Source organism: Lynx rufus, unplaced genomic scaffold (assembly GCF_022079265.1).
Source record: "Lynx rufus isolate CCGP_SWC_20201006 ecotype Redwood Valley unplaced genomic scaffold, mLynRuf1.p SCAF_19, whole genome shotgun sequence".
In the NCBI taxonomy this organism is placed as follows: Eukaryota; Metazoa; Chordata; class Mammalia; order Carnivora; family Felidae; genus Lynx; species Lynx rufus.
The window spans coordinates 15,072,773-15,090,509 of NW_025814833.1; the positions used below are offsets into that span (position 1 = coordinate 15,072,773).

A 17,737-nucleotide genomic window follows, 5' to 3' on the forward strand; every position below is an offset into this window, starting at 1 on the left:
GGTAAAGCGTCTGACTTCCGCTCAGGTCATGAGCTTACAGTTCGTGAGTCCAAGCCCCGCATGGGGCTCTGTGCTGACAGCTCAGAGCCCGGAGCCTGCTTCGGATTCTGTGTCTCCCTCTCTCTCTGCCCCTCCCCCGCTCAAGCTCTGTCTCTTTCTCTCTCAAAGATAAATAAACATGAAAAAAAAATTAAAAAATTCAGTTCTTCAGGCTCACCAGCCACATTTCAAGTGCTCAATAGCCACACTTCTTACAACGTTTTTTTTCAACGTATTCATTTATTTAGTTCTGAGATGGAGGGAGGGGCAAAGAGACGGGGAGACAGGGAATCCCAAGTTGGCTCCTCGCTGTAGCGCAGAGACCAATGCAGAGCTCGATCGCACAAACTTTGAGACCATGACCTGAGCCGAAATCAAGAGTCAGAGGCTTAACCGACTGAGCCGCCCAGGGGCCCCCTAGCTACACTTCTAAGAGCCACACTAGTGGCTGGCTACTGCTTTGGACAGAGCGGATTACATTTCTGTCACTGCAGAAGGTTCTATTAGACAGCACTGCAAATCCTTATGATATTCTATGAGGTAGGTACTATCACCATTCCCATTTTCCTGACGAACAAACTAAAGCAGAGAGAAGTCAGGAACTCGCCCGAGTCATAAGTGAAAAAGCTGGGATCTGAATTCAAGCTTCAAAGATTTCACCGTTTCTCCTCTTTCAAAACAAAACATCAACAAACACAAAACAATGTCCCAGTAAAGAACTAAAGCCAAGTTGCTGCACAAAACCTGATTCTCACCTCCTTGTGGATGCCTTCCCTGACCACTCTGTCCAAAGACACCCCCGCTCAGCTCAGTCACTGTCTATCACATTAGTTGCTACAGACTGAAATGTATTCCCCTCCAAAATTCCTAAGTTGAACACCTAACTCCCAAAATGATTGTATTTGGACACAGGGCTTTTCGGAAGTAATTAAGGTTAAATGAAGTCAGAAGGGCAGAGCCTTAATCCGATAGGACTGATGGCTTTATAAAAAGGAAGAGAGAGAGAGAGCAAGTTCTCTCCATCTGTAGGCGCTGAGGAAAGGCTGCATGAGGACACAGTGAGAAGGTGGCCATCTGCAAGCCAGGAAGAGAGCCCCCACCAGAACCCGGCCATGCTGGCTCCCTGATCTCAGACCCCGAGCTTCCAGGTCTATGCAAGAGTGAATGTCTGTTGTTTAAGCCACCTAGTCTATGGTATTTTATTATGGCAGGCAGAGCTGACACGTTAGCCTTCTTGAGCTGCTCTCTAGCACTCACTCATTACTGTCTGTCTCTTCAACTTGAATGTGAGCTCCGTGATGGCAGGGACTCAGTTCCTTTTGTTTGCTGCTCTCCCTGACACCTAGTAGGTGCTACATAAATCTGTGTTGAATTGATTAAGTGAAAGTTCCTGTCTTCTGGGATGTTGCAGACTAGTTTACAACTTGGCCGCTGGAATCGCTAATGAATCTCCAACATTGTGGTTCTTAAAATCACAACCAAGTGCCCTGGCATCAGGATGGTTATTACGTGTGACTCCCCTGTTGTAAGAACACTGGATGTGAAAAAGGACAAAAATGAAAGGTTAACCTCCAAAGGCAATCAGGGAGGGATTATTCACACAAGAAAAGACTTTTAAACTTTACAGGTGATTTTATTTTATCTCAGGATCCTTTAAAATCAGTGTTTTTCTGAGGAACTGAAATCAGTGTGGTTACGGGACAGACTGCATCGGAACCATTGGTGTGTTTGTGTGTACATGTGCCTGCCTGTGTATCAGCGTGCTGTTTGCGTGTCTGTGTGCGCATGTGTCTTGGAGAAACAGATGCTTAAACACACAGGTTGCTAGGCCCAGCCCCAGTCCCACAGAATCCGGCAGAAAATCTTAGGGTGAGCCTTGGGAATCTGTGTTCATGAGCTCGCTGATGTTTGAAAGCCACTGTTTTATTTATTTTTTATGTGTTAGGTAAACTCTGCCCCCAACGTGGGGCTCCAAGTCACAACCCTGAGACCAAGAGTCACATGCTCCACCCGACTGAGCCAGCCAGGCGCCGTGAAACCCACGGTTTTAAATAGTAAGCTTCCATACTGAAATTTTAAAGGTGTCTTAATTCGCCCGAATTTGAACCAGATTTCAGTATTTTCAAGACTATAACTGGAGACCACCCACAAGCAAGGCGGACACACAGAAAGCTTAATCCCACTACCAGTGGCTCTCTGCATACATCAGGGAACACAGTAACTCCCAAGTAATTATTACTCTTGGCAGGTAGAATATTTTCTTTCTGATATTAAGTAAGAATATGTATAGCTATCTACCATCATAGATGTAGGTCAAATCTGTGATTTTGAAAAACTAATGCAATTATAATAACAAAAAGTTCTATAGAGTACTTACTATTACCTGGTACTATTCTTTGGTTTTGAATTTATTTATTTATTTTGAGAGAGAAAGAGTGCATGCATGCAAGCGGCAGAGGGCAGAGAGAGAAGGAGAGAGAATCTCAAGCAGGCTCCACACTGTCAGCACAGAGCCTGACCGGGGCTCGATCCCACCATGAGATCGTGACTTGAGCTGAAATCAAGAGACAGACGCTTAACTGATTGAGCCACCCAGACACCCCCACCTGGTACTATTCGAAGCAGTGTGCAAACACGAACTCACTTAATCTTTAGAATAACCCTATGTGGTAGGGGCTATTTTTATCCCTGTTACCTACAGATGAGAAAATCAAAGCAGAGAAAGAAATTAATTAAGTAGTGGAGGTGAGCTTTGAACCCAGACACGCTGGCCTTGAGTTTATACTTTACCATGACAATTTCCTGCCTCTCAAAATCAAAACGGAGCCCCACTGACATAAATCATTGTTGAATTCTGTTACTCTATCATTATGAATTATAATCGAAAAATCAGATTTATATTTCATGCTACATTTTTTCAGATTACTTGCACATATCTTTTATTCTTCACCGAACCTAGAAGAAAACCATGAACCATAACATTGGCACCCAGGATATTAGACACTGGATGAAGAAATGATCCATTAAAGAGGGATCAAGAAAGAAGACATATTTCATTATCCTTTAAAAAAAATTCTCGCTTCGGATATAAAATATTAACATATCCCATGTTTATTGGGATTTTAAAGCATTACTCTCATCAGTATCATATATTAATAAAGAGATTTATGCAGTGAGAAGAAAATTGCTTACTGCCACGAAAAGGCATAGCCGTACAAGAGCTGTAAAAAGGCAGGCCTGTGAGTAAGGGTGAGTGTGGGGTTGGAGGGCTTGACAGTGAGCTTCTGACTTTCCTGAATGATCTTTGTCTACCTCCCAACACAGGGAGGGCAGGCTGGGCTGGGAGTGCGCACAGACAGGCAGCACTCTGGAGTCGAACTGCATCTGGGTCCCAGCTCTGTCCCTTATTTGCTGAGCAACTTTCTTAACCTGGGGGATTTCAGGAGACAATGCAAGAAAGCAGCACTCCAGCACATAATAAGAGCCCCCCACAGAACATGTAGCTTTGTTGTTGTTTTTCCCTTCTAAGAGCCAGCCTCTGGCAAGGAATCTTTGAATCTTGTTCTTTTTTTAAAGAAAGTTTTAAATGTTTTTATCTCATTTTTGAGAGAGAGAGAGACACACACACACAGAGTGCAAGTGGGGGAGGGGCAGAGAGAGAGGGAGACCTGAAATCCAAAGCAAGCTCCAGGCTCCAAGCTGTCAGCACAGAGCCTGATGTGGGGCTCGAACTCACAGACCATGAGATCATGACCGGAGCTGAAGTCGGACGCTTAACCGACTGAGCCACCCAGGCGCCCCTGAATCTTGTTCTTAAAAGCATTGACACCTTGGGGCGCCTGGATGGCTCAGCCAGTTAAGCGTCCGACTTCGGCTCAGGTCATGATCTCGCAGTTCATGGGTTCTGGGTTCAAGCCCCACGACAGGCTCTGTGCTGACAGTTCAGAGCCTGGAGCCTGGTTCGGATTCTGTGTGTCCCTCTCGCTCTCTGCCCCTCCCCCATACACGTGCGCGTGCGCGCGCTCTCTCTGTCTCTCTCTTTCTGTCAAAAATAAGCTGTTTTTGAAAATGAAAAAAATAAAAGCATTGACACTTTAAAGGCACAGACCACACCATGGTGCACAGGGTACCAGTCTGTTTAAAAATACTCAATTATTTTAGATACTATATGTTTGGTTCCGGTTTGAGCAGGTTCGGCAGCTATTGAAATTTTTTTTTTTTTTTTTTTTACTTAACCATGAAGCAAAAGAACATTAATATTTAGGTCTGGTTCAGGGTTTAACAAATTCATGCGGTTTGTTGCTGTTGGAGATTCATGATTCCACTTGGTTCAGCGTCCATGCCTGCGAGGCCCGCCTACCAGACCCTACCACTGCTGCATTAAGCTTCCTCAAACATTCTTAAAACTAAATCATCCATTTAATCAAAATCCTCCCATGGCTCCCCATTACCTTCAGGAAGAAGGATCCAAATGCCTCAGTTGGCCACAATCCTGCTCCAAAATGGAGTCCAGTCTCCAGCTAGGCCAGAGCCCTGAGAAACCCCAAACTGGCCATACTGGGTACTTCTTCCGAACCTGTGCTCAGATCTGTCTCCCTGCACGGAAGGCACTGCCTTCTGTTCTCTGCCTGTCCTAGCCTTTCCCACCGCTCAAAGCTTCCACGGCCATGTCTCTAGTGTCTTCTTCAAGGACTCCGGTGCCCATTCATTAGCTTTTCCCCTGGACTCCCATAGCCTCAGACAGTCTGTTCCTCTTAGTTTGGCACTTTGCGTATGTCAATAATTCAGTTAGTCACTTCGTCTAATGTTTATTGACAGCCTACTCAGCGCCGAGTACGGTGCTGGGTGCTGAAGCTACAACCAAGGTAGACGTAGCGCCTCCGTCTCAATTGTAACCTCTTGAGGGCGAGGGGCATCTCTTACACTTCTTTTGTGTCTCCCTCGCTGTCTAGCACAGTGGCAGAAACACCGCAAGTCATCAATAAATGTCTGTGAATGAGTAACTGAGTTCAAAGCCTGATTGTGGCATTGATCATGAGGTTGATTGCCCAATACGGGCTTTCACCCTCTTGCTCTCAACTTGCTGGGTGTGCCTGGAGAAAAAGAGAACCTCTCTGTTTCCATCCCCACTTAACAAAGCAGGAGGCAACAGATCTTGGCTAAAGCAGAAGGGCCTCCTTCTGCTCTTCCATAGGCGCCTGGAACCATCCACCAACTCTCGGTGGACAGGCAATGCCAATGGACAAGCTTGTGCATCTCTGCATGTATTCTGTGTATGGGTCTAAGCTGCCCTCCCCCCAGCCCCTCTGGTAAGCCGAGTTCCTGAAGGGTAAGATTATGCTTTCCCCATACCTATTCTTCTCGAACAGTCCCTGGCACATAGTAGGGGCTCAATACAACTTTGTTGAAGCGGGGGAATGAATGAAAGTAAGCTGTCTTCTTCCATGTTATTGCCAGCTGAAGCAGTTCACCAAACCACCCCCATTTCCTTCCATTTCCTTTAGGTTACACACTGAGAACCAGTGATATTGACTTGACCTCTCCAAAGCTGAGCGAAGTGCTCTGAAAGGCAGCTGCTGAAGAGCTGTGTCCTAGAGAAAGCCACCTTCCTGCATAAGGCTAAATGGAATCATCTATGTTTGGTATTAAAACCTGACTGCCTTGACGTCAAAGAAGGTCTGTGGGTTTGAGGGGACAGTAGAAACTCTGTTTCCATAGCACTGTACAAATGACTGCCTGATGTTTTTGTTCCCACTTTTTTTTTTTCTTGGCCTCCTTTCCAGGAAATGGACTGGAGGAGCTGGCAATTGATTAAAAATAGGTTTTGTGTGAGGAAAACAAATACAGGCTCTGCAAAATTAAAGTCCCCGCATCTCTCCGAATGCTTGCTGCTAGCTATATTTAGGCCTGGAGTTCAGGTCTCTTTGGCGCTGGCTGGAAAAAGCCTCAGGTCAAGGAAAACCTTTTCCCTCTATTGTAGGATCATTACCTCTTAAGTCTCGTGGCCCTGGTTTATGACCCTAGTGGGACTGTTTCCTGATGGAAAGTTCAGTAAAGTCTTTTCCTGGTGGCTTTGCCCTTGGAAACTTAACACCACAGACAGGGCCTTGACTGATGCCCGGGGCTGGGGTCCCGGCCCCAGGTAGGCGAAAACCATTTCCAGGCTTAAGGACCACGTCCCCGTGACCCCTCTTCGTTGCCTAGTTCAATATTTTATCTTCCTGGTGAAAAGGGCGTTCTTCTTTTTGGTACTTTCCAACAAATGTCACTCCTGTTTCATTAGGCCTTTACTCATGCCCGGTCCTGTGCCAGGGACCGGGGATAGAGATAAGATGAAGTCATGGTCCCTGCCTCCAGAGAACCCAGAGTTTAGCACCACTCCTCATAAAGTTCCTTGAGAGCCTTGAAGACAATACTGCATAACTTGCTTTAAGAAAGTAAGAAAGTCAGGGGCGCCTGGGTGGCTCAGTCCGTTAAGCATCTGACTTTGGCTCAGGTCACAATCTACTTACTCAGTTTGTGAGTTTGAGCCCCACGTCGGGCTCGCTGCTGTCAGCCCAGAGCCCGCTTCAGATCCTCTGTCCCCCCCACCTCTGCCCCTTCCCTGCTCAAGCTCTCTCTCTCTCTCTCTCAAACATAAAAGAAACATTTTCTTAAAAAAGTAAGAAAGTCAGTTATTATGAAGTTCAGATTGACAGGAAGATAAACTGGGCTTAGTCTCCACTTTTGAAAAAAAAATGCACCTAAGGACTCAACTGAATGGAATTTAGAGTAGGATTTAGTTTATTCAAACCTTTTCCAGAAACACACCTAAATTCAGAGAGAAAGGCGCGCCTGCAAGGAATCACTTCGCAGCCTCCCAGGGGGCCTCCGCTCCTCTCCATCCTGGGCCCGCAGGTGTGAGCCTGCTCCCAGCACCCCCCACCAGGAGGCCAGGAAGTGAGAAAGGAGGGGGGGCAGACCAGAGGAGGGAGGAGAGCAGCGAGCTGGGCGAGGGAGGGGGGAAAGGAGAAGGAAGGACAGCGGCAGGGAGGGGGGCATCAGGGGAGGCCAAAGGAAAGATAGCAAAATAACCCCAATTCCCCTAGGACCTATTTTACATTCCTTTGATCATTTTTGGAAGGATGAGCTCAGGAAGTATAATTATAGCCATCACTGCTGCTGAGGAGGGAAGTCCTTTACAAGTGTTAGTTATTATTACAACATGAATAATTGAACCTCCCAGATAATCCCCAAACCTCATTTGAGTCTTTAAGTTTCTCTTCCTCCGCCGCCAAACCTTTGAACGAAATGAGGCTGGTGCAAGGGAAGAAGGTAAAAGGCTGGTGCCAGTCTCCCCACCTCTCCGCCCTACCTCCAGTCAGTCAGGTCTTAATCCTCAAACGGCAGAATGGGCCCCCCAATACCAAGAGTAGGGGGTGGGGGTCTGGAGGATGCTGCATCCATCTGACTCCTCTGGTTCCAGCTCCCTCCGGGCCCCCTCTGCCGACTCCTCCCTTCCCCCTCCGTCTCCAGGCCCTCAGCACTCCATCTTTCACGCAATACCATTCAGTGGCTTATGGGGGCAAGTCCAAGTTGCTTACGGGGTCAAGTCCAAAGTCACTCCCGTGGCCAGTGAGCCCTCCGTGATCTGGCTTCTGACTACAGCTCCGCCCTTACCTCCTACCCCCTGTAGAGCTCTCCCCACCCCCACAACTGCTGGGAATACCTTCCCCGCCTCTACCCCCTTCTGGTTTCTTTCCCCACTCCCTCCCTCCCCTTTACATTTCAGCTCCCATGTCACCTCCTCCTTGACACCCCCCCAGAAGCTCTGACTTTCAGTCATTTGGGTCATCAGGGTCCCCAGTATATCCACTGGTCCCCACTGTACCTATCACACTCTGTTGTATGTAATCAATTGTCCTCATGTCTGTCTTCCTTACGAGTCTGTGAGTTCCTCAGAGGTATAGACTCTGTATTCCCACCACCTAAATATGTTTTTTTTTAATTATTTTAATGTTTATTTATTTTTGAGAAAGAGAGAGAGAGAACGCAAGAGGGGGAGGGCAGAGAGAGAGGGAGACATAGAATCTGAAGCAGGCTCCAGGCCCTGAGCTGTTAGCACAGAGCCTGATGCAGGGCTAGAACTCGATGAACTGTGAGATCATGACCTGAGCTGATGTCAGATGCTCAACTGACTGAGCCACCCAGGCACCCCTAAATATGTTTTGAAAAAAAGAATAAGTGACGTTTTTTCAATTAGAGGGCAGAGAGCCGAGTGACGAAACAAGACTACCACTGAGCCTGCTCCTGCCTCAGGGCCTTTGCACTTGCTGTCCTTGCTGCTTGAAAACACTCTTTCCCCAGGTATCTACTTGGGTTGCTCTCTCGCTTTGTTCCGGTCTCTGCACAAATGTCGCCTCCTCAAAAAGACCTTCCCTGGCTCCTCTGTCTCACACAGCACCCTCACCCTCACCTACCTATCTACCTCTCCTGCTTCATTTTTTTCTCAGAGCTCTGATCACCACCTGGCATATTTTATATCCATGTATTATTGACTGTCTTCCCTATTTTTTTTTTTTGGAAAGACTTTATTTTTTTTCCTTAATGATTTTTTTTATATATATGAAATTTATTGACAAATTGGTTTCCATCTGTCTTCCCTATTAAAATACAAGCTTCATAAGGGCAAGGACTTTTATTTTGTTTGCTGCTGAGTCAGCAGTGTCTAGAACAGGCCCAAGCCCAGAGAAAGTGCTCAGTAACTATTTGTTGAATGTTGTTGAACTTGGACTTAAGACAGAACTGGATTTGAACTCTACCTCTACTGTTTTCAAGTTCTGGGTGACCTTGGGCCAGGTGTCTGCCTCCTCTGAGCCTCACTCTCACCATCTGTAAAATGGAGAGAATAATCCTACATACATCACAGGTAAGAACAAAATGAGATCAAGTATTCCAAAGCACTTAGCGTGATGCCTGGCACGGATAAGGGAGGTAATGCTTACTAGCTGAAATCTGTTGACAGACCAACATCTTCCATTTCTCCGATCCCTACCGTGTGCCCTTGCGCTCCCCCCACCCCCCGCCCCGCCTCAGCCCTCCTAGTGCCCACTGTGGTCAAACCATCATTCCTGTGCCGGGGCGCTCAGCACTTACTTGCCACAGTTGTAGAGATCACAGCAGAAGCAGGTGTTGCCCCGGATGCGAGGCGTGCAGAATCCACGGCTGAGGTGAGGGCAGTTCACCTGAGGGCACACAACAGTGAAGAGATGGGCTGGCACTGGATGGGAGGCAGGACCCTCTGGGACTGGAAATATGAGTTAGTGACTGATGGAGACGGTAAGGATGGCTGTGAAATGAACACACCAACGCAGGAGAGGGATGGGGCTGGGCACGGGGCTGGCTGACCTGTGCTTGACACGAGCCGCCGTGTAGCTGGGGTCCGTCCAGCCTCAGCCACAGCCCTCAGTGCCCCATCCCTGAAGGGCGGAGATGCAGAGGAGGAAGGACGGATGGAAGGACAGGCGGAAGAACAAATGACAGCAGGAAATGAAAGTAGGTGGGGAAGGGGAATGGCGGGGGGGGGGGAACAAGGGGCGGGGGATCAGATGGGGAGGAAGACAGAAAGGCTGTCACATGCACTTTGAAGTACAATAGTACCTCTCTAGCTGCCTGGGTAAGGTTCCTCAGAACCCTCGCGGAAGGAGAATTTTTGGTTGAGGAACTTATGACCTTATATAGGAAAAATAGGGTTAGGGGGACCAGGGTTACAAGTGAACCTATGGAAGTCATTAATATTTTTACAGTCACCAAGTCAACACAAGAAAGCGATCACCACGAAATCAGAACAGCGATGACATTTCACACATCTCGAGTTTGCAAAACATGTAAAAGATCCATTTCCATTTACCGTCTTCTGTTGGGAAGAAATATTCCAGACTCTCGTCCTTTATGGATGCAAGGAAGTGCTTGTGAATGTGTTTCACTGTGTTATAGAGAATATTTGTAGTAAACAGGCGCTTTTTCTATATCGGGTCCTCCATCCAAATGCTCACTGCCTTTCTGATAAGCTGTTGGCACGTGAACGTTTCTACTCCTCCCTTTGAACCCATGGGTAGTTAGAAAAACAGTAAATTTGGGATTGGGTGCAAAGTAGGGGGAGAAGTGAAAGGCAGAGCCACAATAGAAATATCTGCCCTGATGCGTTGGGAGGAGAGCCATCGCCCCGCCTAACTCCAAGGGCACCATTCGCATTGTATTTTATGTCGAATGGTAGTTTCACATCAAAGGAATCTCTGGGCTGGGGGGCAATTATTGTGCACACACACAAGCAGGCAGTGGGGTTGCGTTAATTTCTGAAAGTGGCCCGGAGTCATGCTTCGCCTCACTGCCCGCTGCCTCTAGTTCCGCGCAAGGCGGCGTGGAACACGAGGAGAGCTGCGTAGGGCAAGCGAGAGAAGTCGTCGTGCATTAGCAGACTGGCCTCTTGGGGTGTCGTGAGAGGGGCCAGGCCCACAGTCCAGGCCTTCTCAGAGCCTTAGAGTGGACCGGGCTTCTCGATTACCCTCGTTTGGCTTCCTGACCCCTCCTGCGTGTGAGACCCAGGCTCTGCCTCCCTGGTCCAGGCCCAGTGCTCTGGTGAGGCTCCTGCTTTCCCTCCAGCTGGGCACCGAGTCCGGGCGACCAAACCGCCATCCACAGAGCTGGGGGAGTGGCCTGCCCTGTGGCCTCTGTACTCATCTGTCCCTCTTGGGATCAAAGCCACACACGGAGAGGCTGCCTGCTGGGGTCAGAGGGGCAGCCTGTGGCCACAGAGCAAAGTAAATCTGATTAGGCCTCTTGAGGCTCCAACCTATGACCGTGGCCTCATTAGCACTGTGCTCTGACCCACTGAACAAATCAGCTACAGACACCTAACAGCAAGCCTTAGGCCCGTGAAAAGGAGTACAAGGAAGGGGGTTTCAGGCAGAACGGAAGACTTTCCCCAAAAGTAAGACATGCAGCCTCATTCTGGCTCACCTCCTCAGCCTCCTTCTGGGATGTCTTGGGGACATAGTGGCACCGGTTAGCATAGAGTGGTTTCAGATCCTGGAAAGGGAAACACCAAACCAAAGAAGTGTTGGTTTTGGAAAATAAAGCAGCAAGTGCTCTGATGGGTAATAAAAGATTTGAACACACACACGCACACACACGCACACACACGCACACACACGCACACACACGCACACACACAGACACACACACACGAGTAGGCAGTGGGTTGGGTTAATTTCTGAAAGCGGCCCCTCTATGGACCCTGAGAATCTGAGGATTAGATTAAGATGTTCTAATAACTGCTTTCTGTTGGGCCACTTGGTTAATGAGAAATTCGGAAACTGACTAAGAAATGGGTTTCTTGAAATTTCCTGTCTGGTTTTCTTTTATTTCCAGTCTTTGTCTTCTTCCAAAGAGTCCCCAGGGAACAAGATTCAAAATTCTTACAACACCATACTCTCAAAAGGAGGGAGCCCAACTCCATCAATGAGTTCTCATCATCACCTGAGGACAGGACACGGGCTGGCTGACATGTGCTCCCTGCTGTCATTGCCACAGCTTTTCCAGAAGGAAGAGCTCAGGAAGCAAGCCCCAGGGGGCTGAGCAGCTACTGAGACTACTGTAGATTTCTTTAAAAAATTTTTTTTAATGTTTATTTATTTTTATTATTTTTTTTTTAATTTTTTTTTCAAGGTTTTTTATTTATTTTTGGGACAGAGAGAGACAGAGCATGAACGGGGGAGGGGCAGAGAGAGAGGGAGACACAGAATTGGAAGCAGGCTCCAGGCTCTGAGCCATCAGCCCAGAGCCTGACAAGGGGCTCGAACTCACGGACCGCGAGATCGTGACCTGGCTGAAGTCGGACGCTTAACCGACTGCGCCACCCAGGCGCCCCTAATGTTTATTTATTTTTGAGAGAGACAGAGGCAGAATGCGAGTGGGTTAGGGGCAGAGAGAGAGGGAGACACAGAATCCGAATCAGGCTCCAGGCTCTGGGCTGTCAGCACAGAGCCCGACGCGGGGCTCAAACTCGCAGACCGTGAGATTGTGACCTGAGCCGAAGTCGGACACGCAACCGACTGAGCCACCCAGGTGGCCCTCTTTAAAAAATTCTTTAAGTTTATTTATTTATTTTGAGAGAGACAGAGAGAACATGAGTGGGGGAGGAGCAGAGAGAGAGGGAGACAGAGAATCCCATGCAGGGACCTGCACTGTCAATACAGAGCCTGATGCAGGGCTCGAACTCACAAAACCATGAGATCATGACCTGAGCTGAAACTGAGAGCTGGACACTTAGCCGACTGAGCCACCCGGGTGTCCTGAGACTGCTGTAGAGTTTAACTCAACTACGCTATGAGCCGTTTTCACTCAACTACACAGATACTAGGGATACTAGGTAAAGACAGTGAACTCCAAACACACAGCTAAAGCCCAGAAAACTAACATGGGGCTCAAGGGCAGCTGGTTTACCCTCCTGGCTTGGCCAGCTTCCTGCTGAGGGAACTCCCAGGCACGGGGGGTTGGGGTAGAGCAGACAGGCACCATCCAGGGCTGCCTGGAAACTTGCAGGCAGGGGATGCTGTTCACTTCTGGGGTGATGCTAAACATCTCCTGAGTGGTGGTGGAGCTCTGGCCAAAAGCAGGTTAGGACGGGACAAGAAGTTCATGCAAACTGACCTGGGGGCGTGGCCAAGCACCTTCCCTCCTGCCCCCACTCGCCATTTTCAAATCCCGGTGGCTGCTTTTCCCACGGATGATTTAACATCTCCTAGGGGCGCCTGGGTGGCGCAGTCGGTTAAGCGTCCGACTTCAGCCAGGTCACGATCTCGCGGTCCGTGAGTTCGAGCCCCGCGTCGGGCTCTGGGCTGATGGCTCAGAGCCTGGAGCCTGTTTCCGATTCTGTGTCTCCCTCTCTCTCTGCCCCTCCCCCGTTCATGCTCTGTCTCTCTCTGTCCCACAAATAAATAAACGTTGAAAAAAAATTTTTTTTAACATCTCCTGATCCTGACACCCCAGTGCCTCCTGCCTCCCAGCCCCATCGAGCACCTAAGACTTCCCATCAGCTGCTTCTACAGGGACCTCTTGTTTGTTCACTGTTCTGAAAGTACATTGCCCTGTTGGCTGAGGCTGGAGTTAGGGGGGAAAGGAGCGAGGGTTCTCATGTTCACACGCAGCAGGGTTTATTTTCCGTGTTTGCACAATAGCAGAGACCACTATTATCTTGTGGAAAGGGAGGCTTGATACGCTGGTCACAGCCCTCCCGACCTCCTGGTTCTGCAAAAAGCATTCAGCCGCCAACTGCCCCAGATGAAGACAGACGTGTGTGACGGTTGCCCCTTTGCTGCCTCTGGCTGCTATTGTGCATTGAGACCCCGGAGAAGGAATAAGCCCTGGCAACTGGGAGGTAGGAAAAAGTCACTTCGTGAGGGCTCGGTGACCTTTCAAATCCGAAGGGCTTCCGACTCTGGAGCAAAGAGATGGAAATGGACCTACTCTGTGCCAGGCCCAGTTTGCACCCATTACTTCATATCACACTCAGGTTGAGCCTGAGAGGTAGGTTACTCTTACATCCATTTGGAAGAGGGGGAAACTGTTACAAGAAGGCAAAATGACCTTCCCAGATGGTTAAAGGCCATGTTGGGGGCGGGGAAGGAAAGAACTAGGAGACGAGAGAGAAGGAAGAAGACATATTTAGAGGGGCGTGTAAGAAGGTAGGTCTTGAGAGGTAGCTCACACATTCCCAAGCCAAAGGACAGGGCAAGATAGTGCTGAGAGATTTCAACAACAAGAAAGGCTGGCTTTAGGGGCACCCGGCTGGCTCAGAGGAGCACGTGACTCTTAATCTCGAGGTTGTGACTTCGAGCCCCACGTTGGGCGTAGAGATGACTTAAATATAAAATCTTTTAAAAAATTCATTGTTTATAAAAAGAAAGCCTGGCTTTAGCCCACCCAAGCAGTGCTAGGATCCAAAAGGGCCTTTCGTTAAACTAGCCAACGGATATTGCCATACATTAACAAAGCCTCCTTTCTCAAAACTCTCTGGGTGTCAGTGAGGGCTGGCAGATGTCTTAGGACAGGTGCAGTGTAAGCAGAAAGTTTTTCTAAAAGACTCATCCAGCCTTAACCCAAATCCACGAATCAAACACTTTGCTGCAGGCCACTAACTGTAGGAAGTACAGAGGGCCTGGAGTCAGAGACACGTAGGTGGTCGTTAGAGGAAACTTCCAGTAAGTATAACTTGGATTTTTCTCCATTGCCTTTGACAGAGGCCAGTGCTCAAAAACATTTAGGAATGTCAAGGAAACGCAAATCAAAACCACACTGAGATACCACTTGATTCCCACTAGGATGGTTAGTGGGATACTAGAATCAAAAAGTCAGATCATAAGAGTCGGCAAGGATGCAGAGAAATTGGAACTCTCCTACATACACTTCTGGTGGGAATGGAAAATGGTGCGGCTCTTTTCGGAAACTGTCCAGTAGGTCCTCAAAAGGGTAAACGTGGTTACCATATAGCCAGGCAATTCCACTCCTAGGTATATACCCAAGGAAAACAAAAACATATGGCCACATGGTACATGCATGTTTAGAGCAGCATTATTAATAAAAGCCACAAGCTGGAAACAACCCAAATGCCCATCGGCCACTGAATGGACAAACAACATGTGGTATATCCATATGGTGGAATATTATTAGGCCATGAAAAGCTATGAAGCACTGATACATGCTACGACATGGGTGAGCCCTGAGGATAGCACACTAAGTGAAAGAAGTCAGGTCTCAAAAGACCATGATATTCTATGATTCCATTAATATGAACGGTTAATTAGCATAGGGAAATCTATCAAGAAAAAAACAAGTAGACTAGTAGCTGCCTAGGGCTGAGGCGACTAGGGGTAAAGGGAGGTGAGAGTCAAGAGCATGGGGCTTCTTTTGGGGGATGATGAAGATCTTCTAAAATTGATGTGGTGGTGGTTTCCACGTAACAGTGAGGATACTGAAAACCACTGAATTGTACACTTTAAGTGGGTGAATTATATGGGATGTGAACTCACATAATCTCAATAAAGCTGTTAAAAAAAAAACCACACTAGGAGTGGGAGGAGGAGGGAAAAAGAGGAAGCCATTTTAGCTCATGATGCCATCAAAATCTACTGCAGGCTTCTTGGCCACTAGGCCTCTGTTACCATGGAGACTGCCTCAGAGTGAATACTGCTTGTCAAATGGGGATAATAATGCTTGCCCTACATATCTCACAGGATTGCTGTGGGTCTCCAATGAGACAATAGATGTGAAGGCACATTTAAAAGCTAAATACGCTACACAAAAACAAGGCATTATTGTTATTAAGATGGCTCCTGTTGCATACCAATAGCACGCATGCCATGATTGGCTGCAACCATGCTACACACAGCCACACAACTGGGTGCTTACTCAGAGGGTCATATGCAAAAATGATAAGGATTGCTAAGTTAGGGTGGTGGGCTTGTGGATGTTACAAGTTCCCCATGTATCACTGGCCTTTTTAAGAAGAAAAAGATGAAGAAGATGGCTGTTCTCATCTAAAATCAGAAGGGATGGGTCTGATAGAGGGGCCTACGTTTAAATTCTCGGCCCGGAAAGAAAATCGGGTAAAGACCCTCTCTCTCTCACCCCTTACTCTGCCCTCTGCCCAGAAATCCTCTCCTGAGACACCAATTCGGAGACTGCTTGTGGGGAAGCACCAACCACATGAGTCCCTCCAATCTTGGCAAATGATGGACTGACTCTTACTCCTGAGAGGAGGGTCCAAGAGCAAGTTGGAATTGAAATAATAATGTCACAGATCATCCTTCCCCAGATCCAACCATACCCATGAGGCTCCCTCAACATGACCTGCACTATTAGCCAGTGATTGAAATGGAATAAAGTGCCATTGATCCACAGAAGATTCTGGTAATACAATTTTGCTCCAATTCAGTTGTTTTGGAAAGCAAAACAGTTCCAACTAGTTCACGAGGTGTTTTCATTCTCCCTGCTGATTCAGTAGGAATGAAAGGAGTACTTGTGTTGGTTGTGGGGGCCCAGTAAGTTGCTGTGGCTCGCTTTTGATTTGGGTTTGTGGGCTGGATCAGGGCTATGTTACAGCCTCCCTGGGACCTAGGCACTTTTGCTTTAGTGGGTCCGTCTCCCCGTTAAAAAATATTGAAAATTATATTTTCTTTATTTTTTTTAAAGGTTTATTTTGAGAGAGTGCGCTAGTGGGGGAAGGGCAGAGAAAGAGGGAGAGAGAGAATCCCAAGCAGGCCCTGCACTGTCAGCATGGAGCCCGACACGGGGGTCAAGCTCACGAACTGTGAGATCATGACCTGAGCTGAATCAAGAGTCAAATGCTTAACTGACTGAGCCACCCAGGCGCCCCTTCTTTATTTTAATTATATCTAATGACTGCATTGGTATAAAGACAAATATATTTATATTATATGGGAAAACTTTTTCTTGACCTAAAAGCTTATCATGTTTCTACAGATTTGAAAAGAAATGCTAATATTTTACTGAAACCCTGAAAGTCCTATGGGCCACAGGCGTTGTGCCTATTGTGCCTGATGGAGAAGTCAGCCCTAGCAGAATAGTCTGGAACAATATGGAATGGAAAGTACTGAAAGAGGGGCGAGGGCTCTTGTCGACAGCCACACAGGAATGCCCTGAATCCCAGGCTTCCTCAAACAAGAGCACAGGTCCGGGTTTCAGGAGTAAAATGGCCTTTCTCAAGGTGCAGCTTCTCCAGAGGAGGAAGGATTTGGCACCCGCACTCCAGGACTGGGCTCTGAGTGGAGGCTTCTAGCTCTGGGGCCTTCTCTGGAGCCCAATCTTATCACTAAACGCCAACCATGGTTGTAGGGACAGCAAAGTTCAGGTATCTGAGAAAAGGTGACTCTGTCCTCATGGTCTGTTCTTGTGGCTGCTGAAGCCTCCAAGGCTCTCAAGTCATCGGTCCCCCTGCTCTTCCCTGCCTCCTCGCTCCCAACGTCACCTCCGAGTCATTCCCCCGGCCCCAAAGCCCTTCCCTCTGCCTTTCCAAATCTCAGTTACGTGTCAAAGGCTTAGCTCCCACCACCACGGGGAAGCCTATCCTGGCCACTGGAGTCCAGGATAAACCGCTCTGGTACTTAGAGTTTATACCCCCGGCTCAGCCCCTGTTCTCTAGATGACCGTGTGTCCCGTGGTGTCCTCGACTGTCGGCAACCTGAGACACAGATCTTGTTTTCTCCCTCTTCTGTACCCCTCACAGCACTCGGCACACATCTCAGCACACACTCAACTTTGCTGTATCGTACAATGGCTTGAACCCAGGACTGAAAGTACTCACAATGTGTCTCGCAGCAAAGACCCCGTCGACGATGGCACAACAGAAGGCCGCAATCACCCCAAAGCTGATAAAGACGATGGAGGCCACCAGCTGCGAGGGTGAGGGGGAAATAAAAGTGTCTGTTAGCCTTCCACCCTTGCTGCTTCTGGAGACTAGATGGTCCCCAAGAGAATGCTAGCCAATGCAGAACTCTGGCCGGCCACCCCATGAGGGTGTTTTCTTCAATCATCCAGGATGAATGGGAGCCGAGGGAGGCAAGGAAGGGGCCACTGAAGCACGTTCCCCATGTTCAGGGCAAGCTAAGAAACTCATTCAGTGAGTCTGTCAGCACCAAAT

General features: G+C 48.1%; 1 protein-coding gene across 3 annotated transcripts in view; it reads right to left on the bottom strand.

Annotated features, from left to right (window-relative positions):
• Positions 1 to 17,737, bottom strand: part of TMEM255A (transmembrane protein 255A) — a 56,377-nt gene that overhangs the window by 19,655 nt on the left and 18,985 nt on the right. For 2 of the 3 annotated variants that reach the window (XM_047082070.1, XM_047082071.1), the window contains exons 4-6: positions 17,402 to 17,491; positions 11,038 to 11,106; positions 9,175 to 9,263 (exon numbers count right to left, since the gene is read on the bottom strand). In XM_047082070.1, the coding sequence (XP_046938026.1) occupies positions 9,175 to 9,263; positions 11,038 to 11,106; positions 17,402 to 17,491 (248 nt within the window). Of the gene's footprint in view, positions 1 to 9,174; positions 9,264 to 9,678; positions 9,751 to 11,037; positions 11,107 to 17,401; positions 17,492 to 17,737 lie in introns of all 3 variants that reach the window. The other variant, XM_047082072.1, reaches the window with a different exon arrangement.